The sequence below is a fragment of the Corvus moneduloides genome, chromosome 4 (assembly GCF_009650955.1).
Source record: "Corvus moneduloides isolate bCorMon1 chromosome 4, bCorMon1.pri, whole genome shotgun sequence".
Taxonomy (NCBI): domain Eukaryota; kingdom Metazoa; phylum Chordata; class Aves; order Passeriformes; family Corvidae; genus Corvus; species Corvus moneduloides.
The window spans coordinates 67,576,005-67,588,063 of NC_045479.1; the positions used below are offsets into that span (position 1 = coordinate 67,576,005).

General features: G+C 43.6%; 1 protein-coding gene across 4 annotated transcripts; it reads left to right on the forward strand.

Moving 5' to 3' along the window:
- Positions 1 to 78: 78 nt before the first annotated feature.
- DCLRE1C (DNA cross-link repair 1C) lies at positions 79 to 11,836 on the forward strand. Of its 4 annotated transcripts, XM_032106025.1 has the most exons (14): positions 79 to 206; positions 308 to 359; positions 2,061 to 2,145; positions 3,203 to 3,262; positions 3,930 to 3,985; positions 4,064 to 4,165; positions 4,434 to 4,506; positions 4,677 to 4,817; positions 5,329 to 5,430; positions 6,040 to 6,176; positions 6,323 to 6,377; positions 7,971 to 8,059; positions 8,920 to 9,020; positions 9,493 to 11,836. In XM_032106025.1, the coding sequence occupies exons 1-14, from the start codon at positions 98 to 100 to the stop codon at positions 10,458 to 10,460; spliced, it is 2,130 nt and encodes a 709-aa protein (XP_031961916.1). In that variant the 5' UTR covers positions 79 to 97; the 3' UTR covers positions 10,461 to 11,836. The 4 variants fall into 4 exon arrangements, with proteins under 4 accessions (XP_031961916.1, XP_031961919.1, XP_031961918.1 ...); XM_032106028.1 differs by lacking the exon at positions 2,061 to 2,145 and having other exon boundaries at positions 183 to 206; XM_032106027.1 differs by lacking the exons at positions 79 to 206; positions 308 to 359 and adding an exon at positions 2,764 to 2,970 and having other exon boundaries at positions 908 to 2,145.
- The last annotated feature ends 223 nt before the right edge of the window (positions 11,837 to 12,059 follow it).

Below are 12,059 nucleotides of genomic sequence, written 5' to 3' on the forward strand. Positions count from 1 at the left end.
TTTAACGGGCCGTGCCCGCCCCTGATTGGCCGGGGCGGGGCGGGGCCGCCTCGCGATTGGCTGGGGGCCGGGCGGGCGGAAGCGCGCGCCGCCCGCCATGAGCCGGTTCGGGGGCCGCACGCGCGAGTACCCGGCCGTGTCCATCGACCGCTTCGACCACGACAACGTGCGCGCGCGCGCCTTCTTCCTGTCGCACTGCCACAAGGGTGAGGGCCCGCCAGGGTCTCCCGCCGCCGCTCTGCCCCTCCCCGCGTGTGTCGTCCCCGCCCCGTGTGTCCCCCGACTGACCCCGTGCCTCTCTCCCCAGATCACATGAAGGGGCTGCGGGCGACCGCCCTGAAGAGGAGGCTGGAGGGCAGGTACGGGCTGGCGGCGGGGCGGCCTCGGGGGAGGGGGCTGGTGCGCGGCAAAGCGTGAGTGAAACAGCGTGGGGATCTGCCGTGGGTCGTAAGCCACAGGGTAGGAATGGGACAGGGACACCTCCCGCTAGACCAGGTTGCTCCGAGGCCCCGTCCTACCTGGCCTCAAGCACTTCCAGGGATGTGGCATCCACAACTTCTCTGGGCAGCTTGTTCCAGTTCATTGTAAAAAACTTCTTCCTTGTAGCTCATCTAGACCTGCCCCCTTTAAATTTGAAGTCACCCCACCTTGTCCCCACCACGTCCTTGTAGAAAGCCCCTCTCTATAGTTCTTAAAGCCCCCTTTAAATATCAAATGGTAGCAGTAATGTCCCCCCAGAATTTTCTCTTCTCCAGGCTGAAGAACCCCAGCTATCTCAGCCTGTCTCCACAGCAGAGGTGCTCCAGCCCTCTGGGCATCTTCCTGGCCTCCTCTGGACCTGCTCCAACAGGTCCCTGTTCTTCCTGTGCTGAGGTCCCCAGACCTGAATGCAGCACTGCAGGTGGGGTCTCACCAGAGCAGAGGGGCAGAATCCCCTCCCTTGTCCTGCTGCCCACAGTGCTGGTGATGCAGCCCAGGATATGACTGGCTTTCTGAGCTGTAGATGCACACTGCTGGCTCATGTCCAGCCTCTCATCCACCAGTACCCCAAAGTCTTCTGCAGGGCTGCTATTAACCCCTTTATCCCTCAGTTTGTTTTGATAGAGGTTGCTCAGACTCAGGTGCACTTGGCCTTGTTGAACTCCATGACGTTCATGAGCTTCATAAAGATCTCTCTGTTGTTCTCTGGAAGTGTGTTGGGTACACAGAGATAGTGCTGTGCCTGTGCAGTGAAGGGGGCCAGCTGTGCTCTCTGAGGTGTATGAGCAAGTAGCCAGCAGTTTGAGGGAGACAGTTATTCCCCTCTGGCCCCACTTGTGAGACTTGTCTGGAGTACTGAGTCCAGCCCTGGGCTCCCCTGGACAATAGACCAACAGGTGTTTTGGAGCAGGATCACCATGCTGGTCTGGGGCAGGAGGGTGGGATGTGTGAGGAGAGGCTGAGAGAGCTGGATGTGTCTTCAGCCTTAGGAGTAGGAGACAATCATGTATCACTGTTTGCAGGTAGGGGTAGAGAAGATGGAGCCAGACTCATCATGGAAGTTCATAAGGAAAGGGCAAGGGACACCTTTTTCACCATAATGATGATCAAACATGGCAATGGGCCCAGGGAGGTTGTGGACCAGTTCCTAGGCTCTGTTTATTGGAGTAGATGTTGCATCTCCTGAGATGCAAGCAGAGAATCTCTCTTTGCTCATCAGGTCTCTGTGCACAAGCTCAAGTTTCATAAGGGAGTATTCTGTGTTCTGCTGAGTGCTGACTGTCCCAAATGCCTGTTCCTTGTGCAGGGGTATAGAAACAAGCAGATAGGTCTGCACATGACCATGAACCACACACTGCATTTGTGTCTACACAAAACCATACAGGCAGGGGCACACGGGTATATTTGGGTTTGTTGTGCTGAAGAGAAGCCTGCAGGCTTCCAGTTCTACAGGTCTCCTCACATGAGAGGTTTCTGAGCGTAGGGTTGATGTACTGGCTGCCAGGTGCTGATGTGTTGTTAGATTGTTCCTCATGTCTACTTTAAAAAAACACTTATCTGTGTTTTTTGTCTCCTCACAGCTTGAAAGTTAAACTATACTGCTCACCAGTAACTAAGGAATTGTTGTTGACTAACTGGAAATACAAGTTTTGGGAGAATCATATTGTGAGTTTGTGTTTATTTTGAAATTAGCACTTTCCAAGAAGTGATTCTCAGAAAGAAGCAGCTTTGCCCTCCTCAGAAGTGTCTAAATATTGGTGTTGATACAGTGTTTCAGGCCTTAAGTACTTCCAACAATGTGCTTTCTGCAGCTTGCTATGTGGGACTGGTTTATTGCTGTTCGTTGTTTAATTATTTTTCCCTCCACAAAATTTTTCCTTTTCTCTCAACTTCAGCTTTACATGGCCTTCATCTTTACAGTGATCATTTGTACATTTGAATTTGTATTCATTTCCTTACCTTGCTCACATCTCTTTGCTGCTGTCCTTAATTTCTCTTTTGCTTCATTTAAAGTCTCTCATTGCTTGGAGTGTATATATCTGAAGTTATATGATTTTCCTTTTGATTTTTGGAAAATGAACTATAACATGAAGAAGTTTTAGTATAAAGTCATTGAAGAACTTAAATGTACATGATAGTGTTTGGAGCCAAACTGCAGGGGATCAGTGTTATGTACAGGTGTGAGCTTGTAGTTATTTCCTTCCCTTTGCAGATGCAGGCATTATGAAATTGAACATGAGTTTTTTTATAGAAGTAAAATTAATTCTCTCTGCACAAACACAGGAATGTGTGCTCCCAGTGATTTGTGGGCTCTGCTTCTGGTAATAGGGGGCAGTGGGAAGTGCTGCAGCACAGAGCTGTCCTTGCAAGATCCACTGCTGTGCTGTGGATGTTTTGGGCTTTGCAGTCATCCAAAAATCAGGCGTGTGATCCATCCATAGGAACAAGAGCTGTTGCTGATGGAAGTCCAACATGCTCTAACTTTTTTAGGTATGCACACATTGGTTGAGGTATCTCCATTTAATTTTTAGATCACTTTTAGGAAAATTTATTCCACTGGAAATGGAAATTTATGACTTACTATGGGAAAATGGGTTTAATTTTACAGGCTTAGCATTAGCCACAGTGAGTGCTAGAGATGTCTACATAATGAATACCTGGACATAAACATGAAACAGAATGTTCAGTAAATCCTATAATGCAGTTAATAATTTTGTTACAGGTTGCATTGGAAGTTGAAACTCCAACTCAGATTTCTTTAGAAGATGAAACATCTGGTGAGGTAAGTTACAGGAAAAAAAGATTCATATTAGTCATGGGCTGTAATGCTGTTTACATGAGTACAGGAAACACAGCTGCAACATCCAAAGTGGACAAGCTGGTTTTAAAATGTATGTGCCCCTCCTCTCCTCTAGTGACAGAACAAGGGGTGATAGTTTTAAACTAAAAGAGGGTCTATTCAGACTAGATAGAAGGAAGAAGCATTTTACAATGAGGATGGTGAAACACTGGAACAGGTTGCCCAGAGAGGTGGTGGATGCCCCATCCCTGGAAACATTCAAGGTCAGGATGAGGCTCTGAGCAGTCTGTCTAGTTGAAGGTGTCCCTGCTTATTGCAGGGGAGTTGGACTGGATGAACTTTAAAGATTCCTTCCAACCCAGACTATTCTGTGATTCTGTACTTGTTCACCAGGAGCCAAGGAGGTAGAACTGTCCTCTGTCCAACTTGCTTTATAAGCACCGTACAATACTTGGTCCTCTCTTCTGCCATGACAGGATGATTGTTGCTCTTTAGTGCTTGTTGCAATGTGAAGAAACTCTCTGGATTTAAAAGCAACACTAAATGCTGCAGGAGGCTGTGGGGAGTAATGCATTGCTTTCACTGTGCTGACAAAAGTACTGGTAGTACTTACTACAGTGTGAAAATAATGCTAACCTCCCTCTTCCAGAAAGAAGATGTAGTGGTGACACTTCTGCCAGCTGGCCACTGTCCAGGTTCAGTCATGTATGTCCTTTCAATACTTGAAATGTTTCACCACCTGGCATTTAATGATGAGTTTGACCCAAGTGTTGCTGTCTGCAGGTTTCTGTTTGAAGGTGAGAATGGCACTGTGTTGTACACAGGGGATTTCAGGCTTGCAAAAGGAGAAGCAGCCAGAATGGAGCTTTTGCATTCAGGGACCAGGTGAGCTATTTGTGGGATTTAGAAAGAATCATATGGCATCGACAATTTGGGAATAATGTACTATTTTTTTTCTCATTTTTAATTTAAAATTTTAAACTTAATAATTTAATAATTATTAAATATAATTGCAATACTGCAGTTTTAAGCCCCCTTTGACTTATTCTTTGTAATAAAGAGGTAGAATTACCTCCTTTTGAAGAGAGAGGAAGTGGCATATCTTAGCACTGTGATGCAATGTTTACTCTGATATCACATTTCTCTCCTCCAGAATAAAAGACATCCAGAGTGTGTATTTGGACACTACTTTTTGTGATCCCAAATTTTATCACATACCAAGCCGGGTAAGTCTAAATAAACTGTGGGAGGAAAGGCCCTTAAAATTGTTAATTAATAATTAATTACCTACCTTTGTTAGGTAAGTCTTGCAAGGCAATGCCATTTTGCATTACCATATCACAGCACTTTGGAAGTATCTTCTAAGATGATTGACAGCATTTTCTATACTTTTCAGGAGGAATGTTTAAATGGGATCTTGGAGTTAGTGCGAAGCTGGACCTCGCTGTCTCGTAATCATGTTGTGTGGCTGAACTGCAAAGCTGCTTATGGATATGAGTATTTATTCATAAACCTCAGTGAGGAACTTGGAATCCAGGTAACGTTTCTCTAATTGTTGTTTGGAACCTCAGTAATGATTGTGGCCAGTCACTGAGATGGCAGTGGCTGTTCAGAGGGCTGCTCTAGGTTGCTGTTAGGCCGGTTTCATTAACTTCTCTTAAAAAGTGCAGTTGTGCTCAAAATGAGGTAACTAGTTGACTTCAGTCTGGAACATCTGGACTTCACAAAAAGAATTTAATTCCCAGTTTTCAAGCTTTGTGTTTACCTCTCTCCCTTTTTTTTTGTGAATCGTAAAAGTAATTTGCATACAGTATTAATAGTCAGTAGATAGATTCTGAATTCCTCATGAATATTCATCCCTCTTCAGCATAGAAGGTATGTTCTACTGTTCTAGATGGCTGACACGTCTCTGCTTGGACATTATCGGGACTAATAATTTAACTGCCTGCCAGCATTTGGGGAGAGCAGAGTCACATCTGAATAGCTGCTCCAGCTGCAGTCTGGCAAACACACTGAACTACTAAAGAGTAAACTCTGGCTTTCTCTAGGTGCACATGAACAAACTTGATATGTTCAGGAACATGCCAGAAATCCTGTGCCACGTTACCACAGACCGACACACGCAGATTCACGCCTGCCGACATCCTCGGGTGCGTTCGTTCTGCAAAGCCTCCCCTGACTTTGCTGGGAAAGTGTGGTTATAGGTGCTGATGTTTGGGACCTTTTGGGTTAATGAAGACTGGTGAAATGGTGACTTAATGTAAAGCAGAGTGAAAACCTTAGTTAGTGGGTTGAAGGTTTTGGGGTTTTAAAAAAAAAAAGGAAAAATGTATTAATTTATGCTAGAAGTAATTTAATTGTATTTGAAACCTGAAAATTGTGGTTTTAAGTGAAGTGAGACAAGCAATACTGGATCAATCAGGTATTATCCACTTCAGTGTATCAAAAGAGGCTCAGAATGACGCCTGCTGCAGCCACACACTGTGTGGTTTTAGCACAGGCCCTCCCTTTCTGGGATGGCTGGCTGGCTGGCTGGAGGCTCCAGCTTGGAGGAACACAGGTAGAACCCAAGATGGCACATTGGGGCATTGGTCTCTGACTGATTCTCTCTGCCAGCTGCACTAAAGAAGCAAGGTGTGGTAAGGTCTTTCAAGGGAGTTATAAGTGAGAGAAGAACGTGGTTTGGCTAGATACTATGTTGCTTAATTTCTGGGTAAAAAAGGTCACTGTTGGGCTTAATTTTATATTCCATTGGACAGGATGAGGACTGCTTCCGAGGCAACAGACTGCCGTGTGGGATGACTTGCCACAATGGAACTCCCCTGCACATAATCAGCATCAAACCCTCCACGATGTGGTTCGGGGAAAGGAAAAAGAAAACCAGTGTAATAGTGAGGTGAGCATTTGGGCCACACAGAAACCTGTTGTTTCAGGTTTGTAACTTGCCTGATACCTGTATAACTGAATCTCAGGTTATGCTGGTCTGTTGACCGAGGATGAAGAGCAATTACCTAATTTTTGTTCCTCCTCTGTTTTATTTAGGACTGGTGAGAGAACATACAGAGCTTGTTTCTCTTTCCACTCTTCATACAGCGAGGTTTGTATACTTGTAATACTGAGTATACATTGATTAAGGAAATGTAAGAGTTTTGATTATTCTGGAGTGGATGACATGACTTGTCATAATAAAAAATATCTTGTCAGTAATAAGATATAAGGGGATAGGAAGTTCTGAATGCTGAAGACAAAAAATTGCTTTAATATAGCTGCAGAGGAACTTGTTAATGTAGGGCAGGATTACAAGCCTGTTTCCTGTTCTCTGTTCTCAATGTATAGGTCACTGGTACAATTGTTTTGACTGCCTTTCTATTTTAGATTATTGTGTAACTGTGCAATGCTGAAAGCATGGAGTTTTGCTTCACAATACATTGTTTATCTACTCAGATTTGGGTGGGTTTGCCTTCTTTTCTCTGCCCACACATTTAAACATAATTCTCTCACATCCTGACTGCCACTGTTGCCCCTCTTCCTGTGTTAAAAACGAAAAGGAAACTGGTCATGGCAGCATCCTCCCCACAATCACACACTTTCATTTAACATGACTCAATACAGCTCTAAAAACACTTCTTTCTCCTAAAAAACTGAACTGAAACTGGATCAGTGATAACAATGAACTATCACAAAGTCTTGCACTACAAAATGGAGGAAGGCAGTACTGTTTTTAATATCCTGGATAAGTTTAAATTTGCTCTGCCATGCAGAATTTTAAATGTAGGTCCCAGTGTGGAATTTGCTGGTGGAATATGGGGGATAGTGTAACTGTAACATTCCTACCTCCACATGCAAAAATAGATGGGTCCTTGTCTTGGTTTGAGACAGTTTAAAGGAGAACACTCTGGAACAAGTTGTCTCCCTTTATAGGTTCAACCAATCCCTTTCCACCAATAAGGAATGAACACGAGTAGAGAGAAATTAAAAAAGAACAGTTTCCTAACAAGTGGAACAGCATCAGGCAAAAAAGAACAGTAAATAACTGCTGGATACAAAATTGCAATAACATTATAGGTCACCCCAGGACAGTCCTACTGTCTGTACAGATAGGAGTGTAATCCACAACCTGCAAGTGTTTCCAATGCTCAGCACTGAAAAAGCCTCAGCAGGAGTGCCCCAAACTGGACACAATTCTTCAAGAAATTTACTGGAGATCATCCAGAAGACAACAGAGTAAGGCTTGGAAAAAACAGTGTATTTTGTCATAATAGGCTTTTACAGGGGACTGAAGAGAGACTTTAGGAAGAGGAAAGGAATACCTGATCTGCATACCTGGAGACTTGAAGTGTCCAGTAAGGCAGCTGCATTTTGGAAAGATCAACAGCAGTAAGGACAGGCAAGCACTGGATCACATTCCAGGTCTTCCCAGCCTTTTCTTTCAGAGATAGTGATGGTCTGTGTAGATAATTGATACAGATAATTGCAGTGAGGTGTTAGGTGAGGCTGAGTTCTCAGCATTCTTTCAGGCCTGTTTTCTTGTTCCAGAGATACCCACTTTGACAGAGTCATGGGCTACATTGGTCTTTACTTAAGACTACTGGTAGTACTTTTGGATGTGCTTGCATCAGTGCTACCTTTAAGTGATTTTCTTAACTGTTGATGTAATTTGTTAAATTGCTTCTTCTTTTCTGGAATTTAGATCAAGGATTTCCTGAGCTATATCTCTCCTGTGAATGTGTATCCCAATGTACTGCCACTGGGTGCAACAGAGGACAAAGTTATGGAAATGTAAGTGACAAGTGGCTGCTGGCCAGAGGTGATCCAAACTCTGTTCCTGTAAGGACAATTCCCCTCCTGAATCCCAGCCTCTCAGGAGGGCCTCTGCCTTTTGCTTTACTTGTCAGATAATTCAGATTTTTTTTTCTATATTCAGTCCCACAGATCTGGGCTTTCTGAAGCACATGTGTATGTTAAGCTGAGTCTCAGAGTTTGTATTCTACTTCTATCTGTGTGTAGAGGCTTTTCTGCTGGTAAACTCTGGGGTGAAGCTGAATACACATTCATCTCACTGTGTTCTGTGACCCATTTCTATTTGTCATTGCTACTTCTCAGAAGTTTCTTTTAAAGAGGGTTTCTCTGGGGACTTGAACTCCTCCTCTCTGCAGAGCATCAGAGGCCAGTTCTCTTGTGCTGCTACAGATGCTGGCAGCTTAAAAAGCGCCCTCGGGGGACAGGAGAGCTGTGGTGTGTCTCAGTCTGGACAGAACAAAGATGCCTGTTCCTTCTTCCTTTCCTCCTTAGTAAGAAAGAAGACTTCCACTTAATAATCACTAAATAAAACCACAGTTGGATTTCGAGCCCTGTCAGCTTGTCTTCTCTAAGGAAGGAACTACAAGATAGTTTCCAAATTATGTACATGTTTTAAGGTAAATATATTGAAAGGACAGATTTCTACCTTTCAGCTGCTGAAGCTCGCCAATGAATCAAGGATTTTGCCCTAGGTATTGCTGCCTTTGTTTTAACATTTTTGCTGCAGTGCCTGTGAAAAGCATGGAGCAGTGTACTTAAAACAAGTTAAAAGGTTTACTTTTGCTCCTGAAAGCATATGCTGAGTTCTAAATATTAACTGCTTTTCTCATTCCCCTCAGATTAAAGCCACTATGCAGGTCATACAGGAGAAACATGGAACCCAGGTACAAGCCCTTAGGAACACTGAAGAGAGCCCACAAGAGAGAATTATCTGATACAGGTAAAGGTTCTGCTGCTACTACTGCACCTTAAATTAAAGTCTGAGACTAAGCAGAGATGCCAAGAGCCTTGGTGTTCACTGCAGCCTGCCTGTGTGTTCAAAGCAACAGCTGGAAAGGAGAAATAGAAATGACGTGAACTTAGGTATTAGGAGGGTGAGAGAGCACTGATCACGTAAAAACACACTTGTTTGCAGTCTTAAAATGCACTTAATGCTCAACAGTCCTGTAAGTTTTTGGATGGAGCTCCTTCTCTCAGTCCTAGATCAGCCCTAGGAGAGCTTGTTCTAACTGTCCCTGTGCTAGACAAGGCAAGGCAAACACTGTCAATATCATCCTGCAAAATCTCCAGCTGGGTTCAAGAATATTTTCCTCAATTTATACTAAATGAATTTTTATTAAAACTTCGCTCTCAACAAGATTTTAGCAGAGATGTGAACTTTTCTTAGTGATTTTCTGTTTGTTCCTTGCCAGATGAAGATGATCTCTTTGATTCAGAATTAATTTCTACAAGGCCTAAGATTCCAAAACAGCAGAGAGGAGAGAGCAGGCCCTCCAGTACAGGGCAGTCTGAAAATGCTGAAGGAAACATTAATGAGGGCACAGAAAGTTATAAAGGGACCACAGCTTACACCTCCCTCAAGGTAGACTTTGTGGACTGTGAGGAATCAAATGATGATGATAATGATGATGAAGATGACGAAGAAGAATCTGAAAAAAATACAGTTCAATTTCATTCCCATGAGCCAGATGCCACTTACACAGCCAATTTCAATGGAGTAACTAGTGACCAGCAGGAGTCTAATGCCAACGTCCCTTGCTGGGATGAATTTTTTACGGGTAATAAACTAGAAGAAAGTTCTGAAAATGAGGACAACGTGCCATCTTCAGCAGATGCTGGCGGGTCCCAGTCACTCTTCAGCGATTCAGATGGAGTAAGTGACTCAACACACATCTCCTCCCAAAATTCTTCTCAGTCAACACACATATCAGAGCAGGGGAGCCAGGGCTGGGATAGCCAAATGGACACAGTGCTCATCACGTCCCAGGAGAGAAGTGCCCTGGACATGAGCAAAGGGGGGAGCAGAGCAGTGGTTCCTGTGCTGCAGGAGACTCCCACGGACACTCAGCTGGACAGTGGCAGGGGAAAGCCACCAGGTCAGAACAGACCTTGTGCCCACTATGGTGCCTGTGCCTTGAAAAGCAAAGGCTGTGAGAAAGCTGCAGAGGCTGGTGCTGCCCATGTTCAGGATGTGCTGGTGGAAATAAGTGACAGCTCCAGGACTCCTGATCTGGAGCTGAGGAGGGACTCCCAGAGCTCCTCTGACTTTGAAATTCCCTTAACTCCTGATGCTGAAGCACCTCAGCCAGATAAACTGCACCATTTATACAAGAAGCTTGCAGCAGGTGAAAACATTATCAATGAGAAAAAAGTCTCCTGAGAACTCATATAACTGATTACCTCGTGGTAATACCCAGCATGTTTACTAATACCTGAACTCTTTTTCTCTTTGTGCTGCTTACTCTCTGCAGCTATGCTGAGTCATGTTTTTTTCAGAAATATCTTACTGTCAGAACTAGGAATCTGCAGCCTGTGTAACTTTATTGTTCCTTCCATGAAATACTGAAAAGGAAGTATTCCCAGGAGGGACTGTAAAAGCCTTCTACCTCTCAAGGTTCAATTCTCCAGGACTGTAAGCAGACAAAAAATGGACCAGACAAAACTAAGGGTAGAACACTAAATGAAATTTAGTGTTTAACATGAGCTCTAGGAGTTTGCCTTTTAATGTGATCTCAGGGTTTAATAAAATATACATTGTTAACTGTGGGGAAGAACACCTAAGAATAACCATGCAAACAAGGCAGTTGTAATATGGCTTTAATCACTATTATTATTTATCATTATTATAACAATTTAATGAGTATTCACTGCAGTTCATTTTAAAAACAACTGCAAAACAGATTAGAGAATTACTGAGGTTGTGAGGAGGTTTAATTTGTTTTAAATCAAATTGTTCATTTCAAAAAGTCTCTCTTTACACTGAGCTTTAACTCCTGAGTAAGGTACTGCAGACCACTGTCTGTGCTTCATCTCCAACTCACTGCAAACAACTTGTCATCAGTTCCTCTGTGTTCTGGTTTGTTCTGAATGGTTCTTCAGAAAAACTTAAAAATAAAATCCTGTAGTTCCCAAGTTACCAGCCCTGTCCTGCTCTGGCAGGTAACTCAGCCACAGAAGGTAACCTGGTATCCCAGACAGGTGCTTGCATTACTTAAGGCTCTTGTACTACAAAACTTCACCTCCTCTGCGACATTCTGTAGGCTTCACGATTTTAAATCAAGACAATATATTCTCCATGCACGTGTGCCATCCTAAATCTCTGCCAAAATTCTTAGCTTCTAACACAGAAATGTAATTCAGGTTTTTCTTAAACTGGAGTGCCTAGGAAATACCCAAACCACAGAAGTCATCTAAAAATCCCTGAGGTTTTCCAAGTCCCAAAGAATTAAACATACTTTAGCACAACACCTCTTCCCTCTGAGTGTGCCTTCAGTTGTTGTGCCATGTTTAGTGACATGTGAATGTTAAACCAACCAGCATTCTGCCACGGGGAACAGAGGCAGGAGGGACAAAGCATTGCCATAATCTATGTATGATTTTAAGGATATTCAACATCCAGGTATTTCTCCACTGTTACCTCCTGCTGTTCGTGGGATTTGTTAACCTGATTTCCAAATGTGATCTACCAACTTTCAGCAAGCTTGAGTGGAACTGCTGTTGGAACTACCTCTGTGAATAAAGTCAGAAAGAGCAGAACCTCTTCTGTTGGCTCATTTCATATCAGTACTGTGCACAGAAGTTCAGGGCTGCCTTTAACAGGATGCTCAAATATACAGGAATCCAGTCTGCTTCAGGAAAGTGTAAATTTATACCAGTTCTTATCAGCTCTGAACTGCAAACACATCATTTCCTCATGGTCCCTCTGCTGGAGTCCTTACAGTCCTAGAAAATTTGGGTACAGGCCAAGAATTAAGAGGTT

Coding starts and splice junctions, on each gene's coding strand:
- DCLRE1C (XM_032106025.1), top strand. CDS start 98: ATGAGCCGGTTCGGGGGCCGCACGCGCGAGTACCCGGCCGTGTCCATC. Junction 3,263..3,929: donor AAGATGAAACATCTGGTGAG/GTAAGTTACAGG, acceptor TCCCTCTTCCAG/AAAGAAGATGTAGTGGTGAC. Junction 8,060..8,919: donor GAGGACAAAGTTATGGAAAT/GTAAGTGACAAG, acceptor CATTCCCCTCAG/ATTAAAGCCACTATGCAGGT.